This window comes from Bacillus rossius, chromosome 1 (genome assembly GCF_032445375.1).
Source record: "Bacillus rossius redtenbacheri isolate Brsri chromosome 1, Brsri_v3, whole genome shotgun sequence".
Classification (NCBI taxonomy): domain Eukaryota; kingdom Metazoa; phylum Arthropoda; class Insecta; order Phasmatodea; family Bacillidae; genus Bacillus; species Bacillus rossius.
The window spans coordinates 152,339,286-152,359,177 of record NC_086330.1 but is presented as its reverse complement, the minus strand read 5'-3'; the positions used below and the strand labels follow the sequence as shown (position 1 = coordinate 152,359,177).

At 39.2% G+C, this 19,892-nt stretch overlaps 1 protein-coding gene across 1 annotated transcript in view; it reads right to left on the bottom strand.

The window, feature by feature from the left end:
* LOC134546296 (GRAM domain-containing protein 2B-like) overlaps positions 1–19,892 on the bottom strand; it is a 365,293-nt gene that overhangs the window by 13,875 nt on the left and 331,526 nt on the right. The window contains exons 7-9 of the mRNA XM_063389016.1: positions 9,594–9,697; positions 7,904–8,104; positions 5,398–5,521 (exon numbers count right to left, since the gene is read on the bottom strand). Coding sequence (XP_063245086.1) covers positions 5,398–5,521; positions 7,904–8,104; positions 9,594–9,697 — 429 coding nt within the window. The remainder of the gene's footprint in view (positions 1–5,397; positions 5,522–7,903; positions 8,105–9,593; positions 9,698–19,892) is intronic.

The window sequence follows — 19,892 nt, the reverse complement described above, 5'->3', positions numbered from 1 at the left end:
TATTACTTAAATAATTTTTTACAATTTTCAATTTGCTGAAACTTCTTTCGCCTGAACACTGTTACAGGAAGAGTAAGAAATATCTTTAGGGCTGTGGTCAGGTTTGGATATCCTTCTTCAATTCTATGTTCGTGAATGAGCTTCAAGAGAGTCGCTGCAGATGCTGTTTTCATAGTGTCATCAACTGCCAAGGTGTGATGTTTAAAACATTCCATTTCTTGAACTATTTCTTCTCCATTGATGTCATCTTTGTATGTTTCAGACAACCATTTGGCTGCAGTCTTAAAATCTTTAACTTCCATTTTGTAGATGTTATTCCCATTTAAAAAGCTAAACTTGTCATTAATTGCTTGAAGAGACTGAAACCGGGATTTTAGGCATTCACTATTCCATCGCCACTGCTTCCTCACAGCCAGTGGTACCACCCTCTCTGACAACATTGTACTGTATTCGATCGTATAGAGGACGCATTAAAACATTCTAACTTATCCCTTTACAATTTTTTATGTTAATGATGAACTTAACATTTTTCTCAGAGTATTTTAAAATAAATATGTTGAGACATTATATTGTAAATCAGATTAGACATTCCTGGCATGCAAGTTAAAAAAACTTTTTACCAGTTACCAGTTGTAGTAGGAATTACAATGCAAGCGATTTCGGCGCCCCCGCAGCTTTGCGCCCAGGGCGTATGCCCCGCTTGCTCCCCCCTAGTTGCGGCCCTGGGAACAAGCCACGTCTATGGTTGCGCTCCACGCACGAGGCTTGTGCGCGATCTCTCGAGCACAACCGAAACTAAACATGCTAATGTCAGTTTCTCCCGCCAGTGAGCACCACCTTCCAATTCCCCTTTGCCTTAGACGGCTTACAGCAACATCACCGCTTGGTGCACTATCTCAAGGCGCCCGTGCCAACTAAAGATGGTGCTGCCGTAGAGAGAGTTTTTTTCTTGTGGCACTATGACACCCACAAGCCCTGACCAATCCCAAGGCACTTTTCCTCCCATGGCCCACTTAGCTCCGCCCACTCTGTTTCTCTCTTCCCCCCTCCCCACTTTTCGGTTTCGAGCCCATGCAACAACTAAGGGACTCTCTCAAGTAGAGGGTGTAGCGGTTTGAACTGCGCGCGCCGCATCGGCCTCCGGCACTCCGCTCCCCTCCTCCTTCTCACTCCTTTTCCCCCCTCCTAGTGGTTGTTCTATGTCTACTCGTTCACCACCCCCTCCTTGATTGGCGCATGCGCGCGCTGCGGTGCGATCTTATAAATTGAGCTGCAACCATGTCAGGAGCCTCTTTCTTGCTTCTGGTTTTAGTGAGGCTCGGTTGTCAGCAGTAGCTGATCTGTTGTAATCTACTAGCATGTAGTCCGTTAGGTTCAGTTTGAACTACGTGGGTTTGCGACCTCAGGGGAAAATGTAAGTTGGTTTGAGTTGTCTGTGAGGCGGTGGCCCTTACCTTAATGTAGCGTCATTTATTCTTGAATTGGTCTGTCTAAATTCCTTTTCGGCCACCACCTTGAAAATTGTTTAGTTTGGATTAATGCATTAACGTAACTTCATTGTCAACTTCGTTTTTATTGGTAACTGTCTCCCCCTGAGACGTCGTCGCACGTATTTGATTATTTCTTATTAATGTAAATTCCCTCTGTAATTGTAACTGCACTTTGCAGTAGTTTTGAAAAACGTAAATAATGTAACGTCTTTCTTCAATTGTAACTGCAATTTGCAGTAGTTTTGTAAAACGTAAATAATGTAACTTCTTTCTTTAATTGTTTAATTGTAACTGCACCTTGCAGCAGTTTGTAAAACGTAAAATGTCTGAATTTAACTGCATACTTGGCACTGCTTTTGCTTCGCGTCAACTGCGCGTTGTATGATGGGATCGCTTACGGTGTAGCCGGCTTACCTTCGAAGCTTGTTGTAAACAAACCCGTTTTGTCTAAAATCATTGTTTTTGATTTTTGTATTTAGCCTTGCCTAAATTGTATTCACTTTACCTCATCAGTAACCTAATGTTATGATTTGAATTTTGAATAAAATGTCTGTGTACCTGATACAATTTGCCTTGCATACCTAATCTGCTCCATTCACGTAAACCCCAGTCCATGCCAGGTTCTGGCCTCCCTCAACCCCTAATAGGCCCCCAAACCTATTACAAGGGAGTCGTCAATCAACTGTGGTACAGGGAGCATCCTACATCTGCCGCGCTACTTCTACCGCAACCGCGTCTCTCCTCCTGAGAAGTCGGACATCAAAGATTATATGATGTAGTCGCGACGACCAGGGGAAAACCCCCTTACTATGTTAAAGTTTAGACTACATCATATTAGTGTTAGTGTTTTTCTGGTGAATTAAGTGCGTGAAACCGCGCTAGTGGTCGTCTACCATCACACGGATAGATAGTAGGACCACCGACCTACCCCACAATTTTGTGAGTAGAGATTTTAGTGTCCTTTTTTTATTTCCTGTTTTCTTGAGCCCTTTGTGGCCGAGAACTTTTCCGCTGGCCATAACCACTTAATAACACTGTGCTAACTTTTGTTTTCACAGTGGGGTTTTCCATCCCCAGTGATGGGTAGACAACCACATCTACCCGCACTGAGTTCCTGATTTCGGCAATCTAAATTCCACGCATCGTGATGTCAACTTTAGTCCGCTATCCGCCCTGTCACGCCTCGCCGTTCGGATATCAGCACTCCGCATGCAGCTAAGTCTATGTTTGGAAGACACAATATAAGAAATCTTAAAGTTTTAAATTCTCTACGAACAATTTTCAAACTATTCAACTACCATTTAAAGAAAAAAAGTATAAAATATAGTAATGAAAAGTACTTGTCAATCCAAAATAATGGAAAGTTGTTTATTTTTTTTTATTTTATTACTCTGAAACCTTGTTTGTGCAACTTGCTTTAAAATATATGTAATCTGTAAAGTAATTATCAAAGTATCCGCGGCCGGCCTGCGTGTAGTAAAATTCAATTCAATTATAATTTAATGTACTAAATTTTGAGTTTACTGAACCTGGTGTTTTAGTAATTAAATGTAGTCAAGAACAATGTTTACATGCAGCCAAAGTATCCTTGCTGACATTTTACTATTGGAAACTTAAAGCAATTACAGTTACCTCACGAACCAATTACAAATGTCATTATACGTAAGCAAGAAAGGAGCGCTGTTCCACTTGAGTAATGAGAAGGGTATAACAATATTGTAATAGTATTCATGTTCTTGTAGAAGTCGAATGCAAACCACAAGGTAGAGGAGCCCGAACAGGAAAATGCAGAAGTAAATGCTGCAGAAGCTATCAGTCAACAGCATGCTGCTGAATCAATGACTACCTCTTACAACTTGAAAGACCTTGACCACGTTCGTGCTACAATACCCGATGCTCATACAGAGACTACAGAAGTAGAGGTAAGAAAAAGAAAACTTAATCAGGCCAACATTCTCGATAATATCCAAGAAACAGTAAACACCCTACAGTCTATAAAATAGGATGTGTTAAAAATGGGGACAAACAGGATGAATTCTCCCACTTTGCCCAAAACATGGCATGTCAGCTACGTCAACTCCACCTTGTTGCCGCTTTGCAGAGCCAGAGTGAAATTAAGACCTTAATTCAGAACAAGCACACTAAGTATTTACAAGGTCACAATTCTTTACCACCAGCAGCAGTACGTTATCTTATAGTATTGGACCTTCAACTTCTAACTACGATGATAATACCCTGTTTATTATTACAAGTGATACATAATCTGGAAACCTGACATCAAACATTGAGGAGGAACTTCACATGAGTTGGACATCGTAAAAGAGGCAGTGAAACATGTTGGTGGATTTGACATTAACTAGTAACCTACTACTAGTAAACTATTTCATTAGTTTTAAAAACAAATTTGAACAACAGTGTCCTATCAAATTCGTTCATTTTGTAAAATCTTATTAATAAATGTTTCAAATGTTAAAAAGCCTAAATTGTTTTATACCTTTAAATAATCTTGAGGGCATCAAATATAGCATTAATAGCCGTCCGTAAAAACTTTGCAATTGTGCTTTTTGGGGACTCTGTAAAGGCCTTTAAGAGTTCTAAGACAATCACCTGTAGCAAGATACCGTAGCACAATTTTCAGTTTTAGTCCTACTGGTAAAGCGGCTCTCTTATTAGTACCTGCTTTCAGAATTTTTGGTTTCAATAATACTAAAAGATTTCTAAACTGTTCAACCTCTTTGAGAAAATTTTCTGAAGCTCCAAAATGTTTTCTTCTTAAAAACCATTTCCGGGTTGAAACTATTCCTTCAGGTATCCTTAACCAATACCTAGGATCATGTTCTTCCTCAATAAGCATGTCGACAACACACAATAGTTCTTTCCGCACAATATTCGCTATAATAGACGATTATGAATAACTTGTGCCAAGAGTTCATCACGATCATAACCTCAAACTCACAATTCACGACCAAAAATTCAATCAGTGTGTGCTAGCATGTTAACACTACTCAGAGTGAACTAGGCCCGAATGAACTGGGCCTGAACGAAAAGAGCTAGCTCGATCCGAGCATACTCGTACCTTGTCAACCAGTCTTAACATCAACAATGGCAAGAAAATTAAATAAGTGACATGAGCTGTATCCGAAAACTAGCGTAATGGATCCCTTAGCTAAGTGCATCGCAGTGGATGAGGCCATTTTCCAAATTTTCACTAGAGATGCCGATGCATACCTTCATCTGTCCACTAAATCGAGATGTCTAGGGATGTGGCACTCACATCCACTAAAGCATCCCTATATCCATTAGCTTTGGAATCGTGTTTTATTTTGTCTGTACATAATACTAGTTAATTCTTTTTTGGCATATGGTTTGTTTAAAATGTTATAAGTGTAAGAGATAAATGAAATAAGAGACAAATGAAAACGTTAATAAAAATTGCCGAAAGTAGAACTTTAAACTTATAGGTGTATTTATTTTTCATTCTAAGTCTTTAGAATAATTTGCAATTCATAATAAACTTTTTAATTTGATCACTAACACTTATAACTGCTAGGCTATATAATATATATTTATATATTTATTATATATATATTTATATTTATTTATATTTATATATTTATATATTTATTTATGGGTCGTCGTTATTTACGTTTTGCTGAATATTCGTAGATATCAACTCGAAATTATCAACAGGTGGTGCTAGCAGTAAAAGTATTCGGATACTGTCCATCCATTAAACATGCATCCTTTACATTGTGGCTGCATTTTCTAAGAGATGTATGGACGTATGTGCTGTGGACGCGTCCTTATGTGTTCGGATACAGCCATGGTGTGCGAGACCGAGAAGCACCATGCAAGGGCCCTCTTTAGGACCTCAAGTAAGAATGGAGTATACATATATGAACCTTACTTTCGGAATGGCTGATTTCCGTGGCGATCTCGAGGGGCGTGGGGGGACAGGAGTGCTCGCTGCCGGTCGACGAATCGTCATCGTCGTCGTTCAACGGAATGTCGCCACTCACGGAGTCCATTTCCTGCAACACGCCTCACCATAATCACATAAAAATACTCAGAACTATAAAGCCAAATACTGCTGTTCCAACTGCCAACGTTAAATTGCAAGGCAAATTATAGCAATGCTTTAAAAATTACTTTTAAATTAATACATCAAGATTTGTTACCAAAGCTCAGTCTCAGTCCTTTATACAGAAGGCGGCTACCAGCACCCAATACTATATATATAAAGTACCTTTTCAAATTATTTACTTTATGTAGCAACCCAGATAGCAAAGTAGGCTAGAATCAAGCTTGAAACTAGCTTGAATTAAGCTAAGTAATTAACACATGATAAGCTTGCAGCAAGCCTGCCACAACAAACTTGAATCAAGCTTGCCATGGCAAGCCTGCAAGATTGCGGCAATGGTTCATGGTTCAAATAAAGCTTGAATCAAGCTTGATGTGTCAAGCTTGCATTGTAAGTATAATTCAATTCATATAACATGCTTGCCATAAGATTACATATTGTGTAGGGAATAACCCTAAAAAAATGGACGTTAATGCTATTTTCAGTGTCTAATAAGTACTTTTAAAAACTGAAAAAAATTTGACGTCAGTTGAAGGCCAGTGCCTTAAAGAATAAGGTGATGATGCATTTATTGATTATACCTGGAGAATTAATCAAATCTTAAATACACTTACACTAACATGTACACTTGCAGAATCATAAATTCATGAGGGAGCATTTATTTAGATGGTTTTCTTTTATTGCAGCAAATATGTCTTAAAGTCATTTCTCTAAATTGGAATGCAGCGAAAACGCTACAGAAACTAAAAATAAATACTGCAAAATCACATTCAAAAAATTTCAAATCAGTCAGAAACAAAAAATATTTTAAGATATCTTAATATTAAATTTCTGGAACCAAAGGACGGTTGCAGTTAATGATGTCTCACTGAATTCATGTGCTATTCAAAAGGATTTAAATAAATAGACACGGGATGTGATTCAAAGCAAACTTTGATCGTGTAAAATAGCCATTTAATTTACTTGTCTTGTTATTGAATTGGAATAGACATTTTGGAAACAAACATGTGTAGATATGTACTTATTAAGAAGTTAACGATTACTTCAATGCAATGATTACATTTATATTTAAATTTCCTTTTCTCAAACGTAATTCGTTACAAGTGAAAATAACTGGAAAATATAATTGTTCCAAGTGACCTGATTATTTGTATGTCGTAACTTAAAACCACTGTTGTGTTGATAAATTTCATAAATTTCGCTGAAAACACATTATCTACAGGATTCAAATCTTTATCCAACAAAGTCCCGAAAACTCCGGTACTCGCAGTGGCGGTCCTATTGGAGCTGGGGGGCAGGTGGGTTGCGATGGGGGTTATTGCCCCCCGCCATTCCCCCACAATCTCCCGAAACTAAAAATAACTGGAGATATAAAATAATATTACTTTGCAAGACGTCAGAAATGCATTAATATAGCATAATGCTCTCTATCTATTACAATCCAAAAATTTCTTACCACCCAAAAACATCTGTTTATCTGGTTTACCTCCACCCCCCCCCCCCCCCCTTTTTCGAAAAATCTAAGCTGTGTCCGTCGCCGAAATCCTCACCGAAATATTTTTCGACATGGTAGGGTATAACTAAAATCTACTCCCAAACCTTTCTACGTTGTTATGGTATAAAAGGTTTATTAACAGTCTCCAGCCTGTGACGTCAGAAAGAAATACTAGCTGGTTACTCCACGCGAGCGACTAGTGTACAAGCCTTGTCACACTGCAAGAAGTTTCCTCTCTAACTATATTTGACAACAGAGTTGCAAGCGGGAATACTGGAAGGAATATGGCTTCCGATTTTCTCCATCAAAATAAAGTTGAACGGATAACTTCATAGATGTTTTAAACACACTGAACAAGCTTATAAATTTCAATGTAGTTCTGAGATTCTCCCAGCAAAGACCAGCACCCGGCCGACGGGAACTGTACGGAACGCGGCGCACACTGTCTTTTTTTGTAAATGTAACCGAAATATTTATGTCAATTTAGATATTTGTAAATTTTTAAATTTACATAAAAAACATATGTATCACTAGAAAATAGTGTTCGCAGTTTGTATTCCTACTCGGACATTTCTGTTTTCGTGTTTTCCAAGTACCCCAACAGTTGAAATATATTGCAAAACGTTCCCTGAATAGCTTTCCAGTATTCACTGCGCACATTAATAAGCATAATACCACAAAATTAAATCCAATGACTGAATATTCGATTATTTTTCCCACGGTTTTAAAAAAATTATTGTCTCTAAAAACGCATTCCATATATGCAAAAATAACCATAGCCATGTGTTGCGCAAAGTTGTAGTATGACAACCCACTTGTTTGCAACTGGTTTCGCACCTTGCTGGGCAGGGCTATCTCCGGGCCGGCGTTCACGGCGGCCTTCCACACTTGCACCATGAAGCGGTAGGTGGAGTCCCTGGACAGCAGCGAGCCGAACACGTGCTTCTCGTCCTCCGTGGCCACGCCCACGGCGTTGGGGATGATCCTCGCAGTCTTCTCCTTGCTGATCTTCAGCACGGACACGGTGGGGATGAGGACCTGCGCACAGCCCCCGCCTGCCCGTCCGCAACCGCAGCCACGCTGTCCGCAACTTTTAGCTTGCATCTCACGAAGGACGCCGGTCACTAATTATCCAGGGATCTTCGTACATTTATGGGTGCAAATTTGAACATGTATCCACCATAATCTTGGTACAAGAACTGGCTAAGACTCATACAAAATAAAACACTTATTTCTACTACGTTGGTACAGAAAAAAAAAACAGAATCCGAATGATGTATTACGGCTACGAAGATCCAGTTATCTCAAATTACGAAAAACTCTTCGTTTATTTCTTATGCATTCTTCGTTGGAAAAGTCCGTAAATTTATTCTAATTTATAACAGTTTACGATGACAATACCACAAATAAAAAAAGCCAATCCTTCACCTCACAACCAAACGAAATATTAATTCAAAATTTGACTAATTTTGTCGTTATTGCCAATAGAAGTTGGTTTCATACCGAACTATAATATCGCAGCTCAATTTTTTTTAATAAGAATTTAGCGGTAGTTCTAAGACCCTACGCCTAAAAGACAAAAGTTAAGATAAAATTTTACGTACATGTGGCTGTTGGCGACAGTGCCTCAAGTGGAAGATAATCATCGTAAGTTCATTATTATCTGCCAATCGCATTTGGTTGTTGATGGGAAATCAGTCTCATTTAAAGAATTTTTTTTTTTTTAACTAGTAACTTATAGGCTCGCTTGGTTACGAGGTACAGTATCATTTCTCTCCTCCCCTGCATCTAATGAACACATGCTACCGGCCTAAAACATTTCAAGACTTGACTTAAGAAATTAAAAAAAAAAAACAATCAGAAAATTTTAGTATATGAAGTAATTTAACAGTACATACTCGCAAAAATAGAAAGCCCCGTATTTTTGTATAATGGCACTATTTTACCAAATCAATTTTATTTTCAAATTATCATTTATAAAATTAATTCTCTACCTTCCCACCATCCAATCAAGGATAAGGTAGAATGAATGAATTAATTAATCAATCAACTTACGAAATTAGCGTCGGTCACTATTGTGGTTATCAATGATGATGAGTAATATAAATGAGCACTGGCAGTATGGGAAGAGGGAGGAAACGGGGGTGCCTATTACCAGGAGCATACGCAGAATTTATTTCCAGTGGTGGAGATGACGGGGGTAAAACCCAGCCTTGCCCGCTGTTTGGCTTTAAATTATTTCCCTTTGTTTGTAGAAATGATAGGTATTTTAGGATTTCGATAGGATATAGCCCCACTTACCCACTCCACCCCCCCTTTTTTCAAGCATACGCCTTGTCCATCATGTAACTCATTTATAACAAATCACAGTTTAATCATGTCAGGAATGGAACCACGAACGTCTTGGTGGAAGGCGAGAATTCTTAACACTAACCCATATCAAAATACGAACGTAACAATCTAAACGCCACCTCTGAACATGCCATAGGCTACACAGCGTTAACACAAACAAACGCTGTCACTGTACCTTGGTGATGTATCCAAATACGTTAGAGTAGAAAGCAAAGTAGTTCTTCGTGATGTAGAGGTGACCTTGAAGAAGAATATCGCCTACAAGTGCACAGGAGTAATCTGGAACACATGTAAACATTTCAAATCATCTTCCACCCGTGTTTAGTTAAAAGTATGCACAGATGTAGACTAATTTAATCGGTAAGTTCATTGCAGTATATGGTTTACCACATGGAAGTAATCTTTACAACTACAATGTACACGTTTACAACACTACTACTATTAAAAGTTATACCAAATTCATACATACTAGCAGTTAACTGGATTATTTGATTACCTAGATATATTATTTACAACTTTCGTCCGAACTTATTTTTTATATGACCAACCATTACTGCAAGGAGGGAAAATAACAGGGGTTGAAACACAAAAAAAATTCATAACTCCCTTAATATACACACTATTAAATCCGTTCGAATTCTTTACAAATCACATAAATAATATCTAAAACTATCTTCTGAAATAATGTTTTATACGACCTACCTTTCCACTTGCAAGGGGTGAAAAAAAAAAAAAAAAAAACAAGTGTTGAAAGACAAAAAAAAATATAGCTCCCTTAGTAAAGACACAATTAAATATATTCAAATTGTTTGTAAATCTTATAATTTTTATACCCTTCATCTGTTATAATTTATTATATGAATCCTAAACTTCATCTAAAACTCTGGCTGAAACAATTTTTGATTAAATGAATTACTACCGTGAAAACATGGGTTTAAATTAAAAACAATACAAAATTTTGTTAAGAACAAATTCGTTTGAATTTATTTTAAACAATCTTAATATTACCTTAGTCCTGTGTGCAAAGCAAATATTTATACGACCACGTTATTAGTGCAAGGGATGAAAAATATTGTTGAAGGTCAAAATAATTAAACAATTACCTTAGTTGGCATATAATCTGAAATTCGTTCTGCGTTATCAATGCTGCGTTCTAAAATATTCAATATTGGATACACCGAGTTAAGAATATTCGTAATATTTTCGCTGCATGCAAAATTAGCAAATATTTAATAGATCATTTTGTAATATTAGAGAACATAAATATGTTATATACATTAAGTTCCTAAAATATTCCAGAAGTTTATAGAAGTATCCTAATTATTTCCAGAATAAATAGGTACTTCGAAATATACCTACGCCTGCAGGCTGTGCCGAAAGCGATTTTTTAATATATGGAAAATTATCCCAAAGCTTAAAATTTTGTACGGTGGTAATATAAATGCTTGTTAGTAACATATCAAAACTTTACCGCCAAATACCTTGTGCGTCACACCAAAAACCTGTAGTTAAGTCCTAAATGATAATTCCGCAAAAATACATTTCGTAAATTAAATTTATGCAGTGGACTAAGTAAGGACACCAAAATAATCTAGAAACAATATTCTACATGGAAAAAGGAATAAAGTTTTCAAATCCTATCAATAAACCTAAATATTCCTAAAAACGTTCGTGAAAATACACGTTTCAATCTCTATCACTGCGAAAAATGAATATGTTAAAGACTGCCCATATTGTTAAAATTTACTAAACAGTTAACACTATACAGATTCCGCCAATGTCTAAGTTATACTTCAATTAACCTGAAACATTTTAAAACAAATATGTTTTTGCTTAAACTACTGAAATAAGTCTGTAAACTTTCTACACACAAACAACCTTATTGAGATGATTTAACATTAAAATTATATAATATTATTATTTTTTAAGTAAACGCCATTTACCAGTGACGAAATTTGAACCATATCCCTTGAGGTGACCCAGCACGGGCTCTACCGCTGTGCTATAAAGCCTCGTTATCAACGAGACTTGAAGCGACAGTAAAAAAAAAGTCCTTTGTGCAAGCGTGGCTTCTTAGTTTTTAGTTAATATTTAGACAGTTCAAAAATAAGAATGTATTCGATAGTGTACCGGGTAGGGAAGTTTTATTTATTTTCTCATTCCAACCCCAGGTTTTTAACCCATAGCAATATTGGTTTGTATTATCAAAAATTGTTTCAGACAAAAGTTATAAATAAAACTTGATTACTTTTTACAACGACTATTTTAGTTTACCAAGTATATTCCAGGGTAGTACCAACATCATAAAGTCTCATTCCGCTCACCAATACGTTTGTTATGTACCCTAATGTTTACGAAAGTGACTATATACGGGTTTATGTTGCTACACGTGGGTCCACCATCTTTGTGTCACATTCCCGTTCATCGACTTCCGTTCCATTTTCACGAAATTACTCCTGCAGGAAGCCGTACAACGAGAGCTGAGGTGTCCGCGCCTCAAAAAGGAAATGCGCCAGCGCGGGACTACTGGGGCCGCCCCTGACGGCGCAGAACAACTGACGGCAGAACAACTCGCTGTAGGCCAGGGGTGAGGGTGGAAGGGGGGGGGCTGGGAAGCTGGGGAACCAGGTCGAGACCCAGGACCACGTGATCGCTATCAACATCTCGGGTCCGGCGCACGTGGAGGGACTTATTTACGTACGACCCGGCGGCGGAATGTACGCGCCGAGAATAGTCGCCGTCCCGCCTGGCCCCTCCCTCTGCCCCATCGCCCTGTGACCCCGCCCTCCCCCAAAAAACATAACACGTCATTCTGGTTGAGTTCTACGTCGAACCGGTACTATGCATTGTAACCAACGGCGAATATGTGGATTTATTTCGGGAGGGGATTTAAAAAATAAAAATAAAAATAAAAACAGTCTGTCAATTAAAAAAAATGTCCCAGTTATAAATATTCATACTATCAATTGTAAGCGCTGTACAGTTTTAGATAAGCGCATGCACGAGCACTGCTTCGTTGATTTCTCGCTTGCAGCGTAACCGACGCAAAATGACGACTCCTGAGCGAAATGCGTTTTGTGTTATGCAATTTGCTAAAAGTGGATCTGTAATTTCTGGGCAACGTGCGTTTCGTTTTAAGTTAGTGATCCCTCATGTGACAAAAACATCCGCCGATGGTACAGGCAGTTCGAAACGACCACATTGTGTTTATAAGCACGGGACGACCAAAAGTGGCTGTACAGGATGTTTTCCGTGTCAGAACATCTTATCTGCGTTGTCCTAAGAAATCTGTTCGTAAAGCAAGTCTTGAACTTTAGTTGCCAAAGCCGGCCGTGTTGAAGGTTTAAAGAACACGTTTTCACATGCATCCATGCCGATTATAGTTGCTATATGCTTTAAAGCCAGATGACTATGGTTTACTTTGTAACTTTTCACTTCAAGTGTTTGAGCGGGAAGATGACTTTCTTGATGGTGTGCTGTTCAGCGATGAGTCAACTTTTCATCCAAGCGGGAAGGTGAATACCTACTCTATAATCTTCAAATCTGGGGGTGTATGCCATACAACTAAAGGTGCACATATTGAACATTATTAAGAAGAAAACTATGTTAGTTTACCTTTAATTTGAAGTTAAATTTGTTGTAAATAGTCTAAATTAAACCTTTATAAATTACTATTGAAACTGGGACATTCTTTCATGGAAATTTTGTATAATAACATAAAAAATTCTGTATTCATTAAACTTCTGTCAACAAAAAGGTGTTTGGACAAGTTACATTATAATTCTCAACCTCTTCATGGTTTTGATTCCAGGTGTTGTAACAGTTCACCTTGCATCACCCCAAAAAAAAACATTGACTTCATCGAGATCTTAACGTTTTCAGGGAGAGAGGGATACATATATCTACATCCACCCCCCCCTAATTGGGCGGCCGAAACTGATTGTAACAACTTCTTGGCTTTTGGGTCGAGGTGACGCCCGATAGTGCACATAAAGTTTCAGCATTCCTTTTTTGCAGCCATCTTCAAGTGCGATTTAACAAGTCGTGAAAATATCACCTGTTCATTAGCTGTTGACTAGCAGAACGTCTCAACTGGTTTGCCTGTGTTTAGTTGCATTATTGGTTAAGGGTTTCTCGTTTCCCTGAAGTACCTCAAATAAACTGTGAGCCAGTAGCAGGCACCGTTCTAAAATTAGAATATATATTATTTTTTTAATTTCACCCGATCGGGAAATGAATCCCCGGAATTTTAATGTCTCTAGTAATAGCATAGCTTCTGTGCAGTGGCGTAGCGTGGGTGGGGCGGGTCGCCGGTGAAGCGGGTTGTGACCTGATCTATGATTCATTCATTACATGTGTCAGACACACTATAATGTTCCATTTTTATCTAAAATTTTGCGCACCAACTATTTTTTAATATTTATTTAAAAGAAAAACTGCGAAATCACTGACAGAGCTCTTTATAACGTTTGTTTGTTTACATACGAACGGCAACATCGCATCACGCCGAGCCGCCCGGCGCGCGCGAGCGAGTTGAGCGGCACTCCTTATTATGTTAATTACTCATACAAAATCTTTTGTTTCACGCGTCGGCCCGTGTCAATGCCTCTCTTTCGCACTCATTGAATTTAGTACTACGCATTGTACTGTAAAGTTTGACATTATCAAAGGTAGCAGCTGTAGCACACATGCTACAGTACTGATCTTTGTTTGTTTTAGTGCATCGTGAAGTACCGTTACGCAATCACGCTTTACTCGTATGTTTGTTTCGCGAGAGTTTCGGATACGGAACGAAAGTCATTTTGATTGTGTTTCGATCTTTTAAATACTGTTGAATCTTCTAAAACTAAACATTTAGAACTTTACCCAATCTTTGAACTAGTTTTTGAAAATGAAAAGGAGTCAAAGAAAGCGGTGCGGAATTCCGCAAAAAAAAAAAGGCTAAGAAAGAATCAAATGCGAAGAAGTCTCAAGGTGCATTACTGAAATATTTTAGTTCCAGTTCTGGTTCGAAAGCCACGTTAACGTCTTCGGTGGCATCCTGCAGCAGCGGAAGTGATTCCAGTGTAAGTAGGTATATGATTCCTCCATCTAGAATCATGCATGGCCTAGAATTACTCCAGTTATTTATTATTATTATTTATTTATTGTTTACAAAAGTTACAATATTTCTTACATTAGTCTCGCAAAACCTATTCACCTAGGTTTGTCTGCGAGTACGGAGTTACACTCGTTCATTAAATCTTATTTTATAATACACTTAAAATTGCTCTAATAGCTGTTTGAACATTGATTATTGTTTAAAAAGTATGGAGTATATTAACATAAATTACATTGAGTTAAGGTACATCTTTTTAAGTTTACGACTGAATTTTGTCCTGCTACTTGAATTTAAAACTTCAATAGGGGATGTTTTGTAAATCTAGTAGTAGTCTAGGAATTTTTTTTTTGTTTTTGGATAACTTGATTATTTATGGTACCTGTCACAAAGAAAACATAATTTTTCATTTAGCTCAAAAATGGCGCCAACGATTTTTCTCAAATTTCTCGTCATTTTATCTTTTAATAACATCTATAACATGGCTTACTCAGTGAGTTTTTACCGGGAAACTCTAAAAAAAGGTAGCTGCCATACAAAATCAATTTTGTTTGTAAATTTTCCTATAAGCCCGGCAAACCGCGCCGTCACCAAAACCACTTTTGTTTTGTGATAGATAAAATACTTATTTGAAATTCTAACGTGTCCTCCGGCCAATATTCATGGGAATACATAACTTATTTTACAGGTACAAGAAGAAGACGTACCTGCCGTCGCAGTTGGAAGTAGTTCTGGTCCAACCACAGAGCAGGGTCAAGACGAAGTCGACTCATCAAAAGTACCTCAAGCATCTAGTCATAAGCCTGCATAAAAAGTGAATGTTGCCAAAGAAGACATAATTGAAATCGTGCCTTCTGCTCCTGCCGAAATCAAAGATGTGAATCTCGACGATGTAGGTTGCTGGCCTTCTCCTATGACCGACGAAGTAAGAACGCTTCTAGTACGTCGCGGATCTGACTCAGTACAGCACATCGATTCCAAATTTGCCGATGTTGTTCGCTCAGGGACTTCAACGAAAGGCGGTACCCGAAAACTAACCAAAGAGTGGTTCTACAAACCATTATCTAACGGCGAAAAGGTTCTCCGAACATGGATGGTGTACTCGCCTTTGAAGCAATCCTTGTGTTGTTTTTCTTGCAAGCTGTTTGGCAATTCCGGCTCTAACTTCGCATCTGAAGAAGGATTCAACAAATGGTGGAAGCTAAATCCAAGAATAGGAGACCATGAAAATAGCCTGGGCCATGAACAGAGCTTCTTGAAATGGAAGGAGTTGGAAGTTCGCCTGAACTGTAAAGCAACCATCGATCAGAAACAACAAGAAGTTTTCGAAAGTGAGGAGAAGAAGTGAAGGGATGTACTGTACAGGTTGCTGAATACTATCCAGTTCTTAGCCAAACAGAATCTGGCCTTCAGAGGACATCGAGAAGACATTCGAGGAGATGATAGTGGCAATCGCGGGAACTTTCTGGAGTTAGTGCACCTCCTAGCTAAATACAACCCTCTTCTAATGGAACACCTGACAAAGATAAAGCTGGGAGCAAGAGTCTCAGTTTCGTATCTATCTCCAGAAACCCAGAATGAATTTATAAACTTACTGGGACAGCAAGTTCGATCCACCATCATCCGTCATATTCAAGAAGCTAAATATTATTGCGTAATCTTCGACAGTACACCAGACATCTCCCACAATGACCAAATGAGCCAAGTTCTGCGATATGTACATATCGAAGGAGAAAAAGTCGCCGTGGTAGAATCTTTCATTGACTTCTTCGAACCAAAAGGAAAAAATGCAGAAGATCTCAGCAACGATATAATCGCGAAGATAACATCAGACGGACTGGACATACAGAATCTGAGAGGACAGGCTTATGACAATGCTGCCACAATGTCAGGGATCCACAATGGAGTTCAAGCCCGGACTAAAACACTGAATCCGAAAGCTATATTCGTTGCATGCACAAACCACTCACTAAACTTGGCTGGGGTACACACTGCTTCTGAATCAGTGGATTCCGTGACGTTTTTTGTAACTCTGGAGAAGCTGTTTGCCTTCTTTTCCGCATCAACTGTTCGATGGAACGCTTTGGTTGCCATCACAGGTCAAGCAGTAAAACGAGTCACTGAAACGCGCTGGAGCGCTAGACATGTAGCTGTCAAGATGCTTAAAAATAAGTTTGAGGTAGTTCTTGAGGTACTGGAACAATTAACAGATTCATCTGAAACTTCCAAAACAAGATCGGTAGCCAGTTTTCTCCTGACAGCCATGCAGTCATTTAACTTCCTAACTTTTCTTGGCTTTTGGGCTGCAGTGCTACCTGAAGTAGATGACGCACAGATTTACCTGCAGCAACGAGGACTAAGTGTGGATAAGTGTGCTCAGAAACTCTGCGCTTTGAAAACCCTCTTAGTGGAAAGTAGAGACCGTTTCGTGCAAGAAGCAATTGACTTTGCTAAGAATCTCTGCGAAAAACTCGGAATCGAACTCAAAACGAGAATTCGCAGGAAAAAACGCATGCATGGCGATGAATCTTCTGAAGATGCAGCTTTGTCTCACGAACAGGAAATCCGTCGAGAGATTATCGCATCATTCGACAAGATCATTCAAGAAATGACGACTCGATTCAAGCAAATTCAAGAAATATCTGACAATTTCGGATTTTTGATGCCAGCGAAACTTTTGGACAGCAAGTTCGAGTGTGATCTTTCCCATGTATTAGAAGACATTGACAAGGACGAGTTTCAGATGGAGCGGAAGCGTCTTCAGCAGTTTGTTGTTTTTGCCTGTTCTGAATCAGAGGAAGATATAAGTGGTAAAGGACCACTGGAGCTCCTCCAGTTCATTCAAAAACTGAATCTCGGAATTTCGGTTCCAAATATAGTCATCTTGATTCGTATATAAGTATTTGACTTTGGCGATTAGTGTTGCAAGTTGTGAGAGAAGTTTTTCGAAGTTGAAGCTAATCAAAAATTACCTCAGATCTACTATGAGCTCCGCTAGACTATCAAACTTGGCTATATTGTCGATTGAATAAGAATTGGCTGCTAATATTGATTTTGACAAAGTTATTCCTGACTTCGCTGTTCATAAGGCCCGTAGAATCCGCTTGTAAAACCGCTCATCCTATTTTAACTTCAATAAAAGGTACCTCATTGCATGTGAAATTTAATTTTAATTAAGCACCTATAGAATGGGGGCGGCAAAATTGGTCTCCCGCCCCAGGCGCCGAGATGGCACGCTACGCCACTGCTTCTGTGTCCAACATTTCCAACGAACCAGTTAACAATCACGCATCACTCAACAACGAAACAGATTCTATTTCGAAAGTGTCTGTCGCCAACACTCTTAGCTAATACTAACGAGACAGGACTCTCATCGGATCAACCAGGCTTACCAAAATAAACATCTCACGAAGATGAAACCATACAGGGGAAATGGTCACAGTGTCGAAGGGCTCGTTATGTTAAGACCTGTAGGCGCCACGTCGCGCAAGTGATAATTAGAAAGATTTGTGCGCCTGCTTTACACCCATGATGTTACACTAAGTGTATATCTGTTGAAAATATATCTGGAAGAAAAAACAAACAAGAAATTCTAGAAATAACCTTTAAATAAAAGTAATGATGAAAAAAAGAACAATTCAACATGGCGTGTGACATCGATCCTTGAGTATTTAAGCTAAAACCAATATCCCTCCAAAATAAATTGAAAAGGGGGCTCAGGAGGGGCTGTACACCCTCCCCCCTATGAAGCCTCGCTTGTACAATGGCCCTTTTTTATTGTCGCTTCAAGTCTCGTTGATAACGAGGTCAGTCGAGACGGCAACTACGACGACAACAGAAACACCAGGGACGTTGGGAAGACAATGAATGGCACGTGACCTGTGGCAAGGGACCAGTCGCCTGCGGTGACTTCGGGAGACCACGGAGGAAAATTCGGACTCGGGAATTCGATAGCGAAACTCTTGTGACTCACACCACCGCGTCTCGCCTCCGCGTGAGACCTGCAGCTTAGTTTCGTTGCGCCAGTCCCCGCCATAACAGGAGTCAGCCGAGCGAGGTCATTCCACTCGCAACGCCTACTCGCAACTGCGCCGCCCTCTGCCCGCTCTTCGGATCGCGCTTCACGACCCGCCAGAAGCATGGAGGTCCAAGTCTGCACTTCGCGGGGCCCTGCGGAGGGAGGGCCTCATTTCGGAAGAGGGGAGGGCGGAGGTATGGCATAGCCCGCAGAGAATAGTGCCTTCCTCGGAACACTAAAAGAAAAAAAAAACTCTTTTCAGAACAGCGTTTTTAATCCACTCTGGAACTTAAATTTTCGATGATGATTTTGCTCAAAACGTTTTGATATTATTTCCTGATAAATTATTAATGGGTAAGTTTTATAAATTCTAACGGTAAAAATCGATTAAATCGAGTCATTACATTAGGCAATAAAATATTTGAAAGTTTTTCTAATAATAAATCATGGAAACTGAATTTAAATCGAAATTTATCGACCAGCACTTTGAATTACATAGTAATAACCATTTAATGCTTCATTTCTCCATTAATGTCAATAATTTTTCACATAAAGCTAGACAAACAAGGAAAACAAAAAACTCGACAGTGGGCGGCGGGGGGGCCTGGAGCCATCTCTGCATCCAGACAGCCAGGGCCGGCGCGTCCATATAGGCGAACTAGACAACCGCCTAGGGCGCCGAGTAGCTGGGGGCGGCGCAGCACCATACATAACAGCTCATATCATATGTTCAACGATTATTGAAACTACATGAAAATGGATTTTTGTAACAGTTTGGAATGTTTATATTGATATAAGTAATTATTTAAAGTCCATGGTGACCTGTTTATGATTTGTAATAAGTAAAAAAGTAAAAAAAAAACACAAGCCTGCTTACATTTGATTGTTGACAAAATCTTAGGCTTACGTGATTTATTTTGAGGCAAGGAAAATTTTTTTTTGGGGTGTCCGGCGGGGGGGGGGGGAGGATTAAGGTTTCTCGCCTAGGGCGCCAATTTACCTTGCACCGGCCCTGCAGACAGCAGACAGGCTACAACGTGTTGTAGCGCGACACTATCCGGTGTCATTTTTGGACGCCACACCGCAACCAATACCGTAAAATAGCAACGTGGGAGTGTGACCTAGGTGTGTTCCATTGATTTCTGGTTTCCCATCTACACATCCAAGACGTGTTGCTTGCGCTGTTGCGTTGCGCATCCTCTTGGCTCAGATACAAACATGGAGTGAACTGAAGAACGTGCGCTGCAATTCATCTAAGTTTATCGCAGCAAAGAAGTTTTGTGGGACTCAAAATATCCTAGCTATTATAATAAAAAAATAAATGTGAGCCAGCCTTTCAGTATAGGCCTACTCGTCAG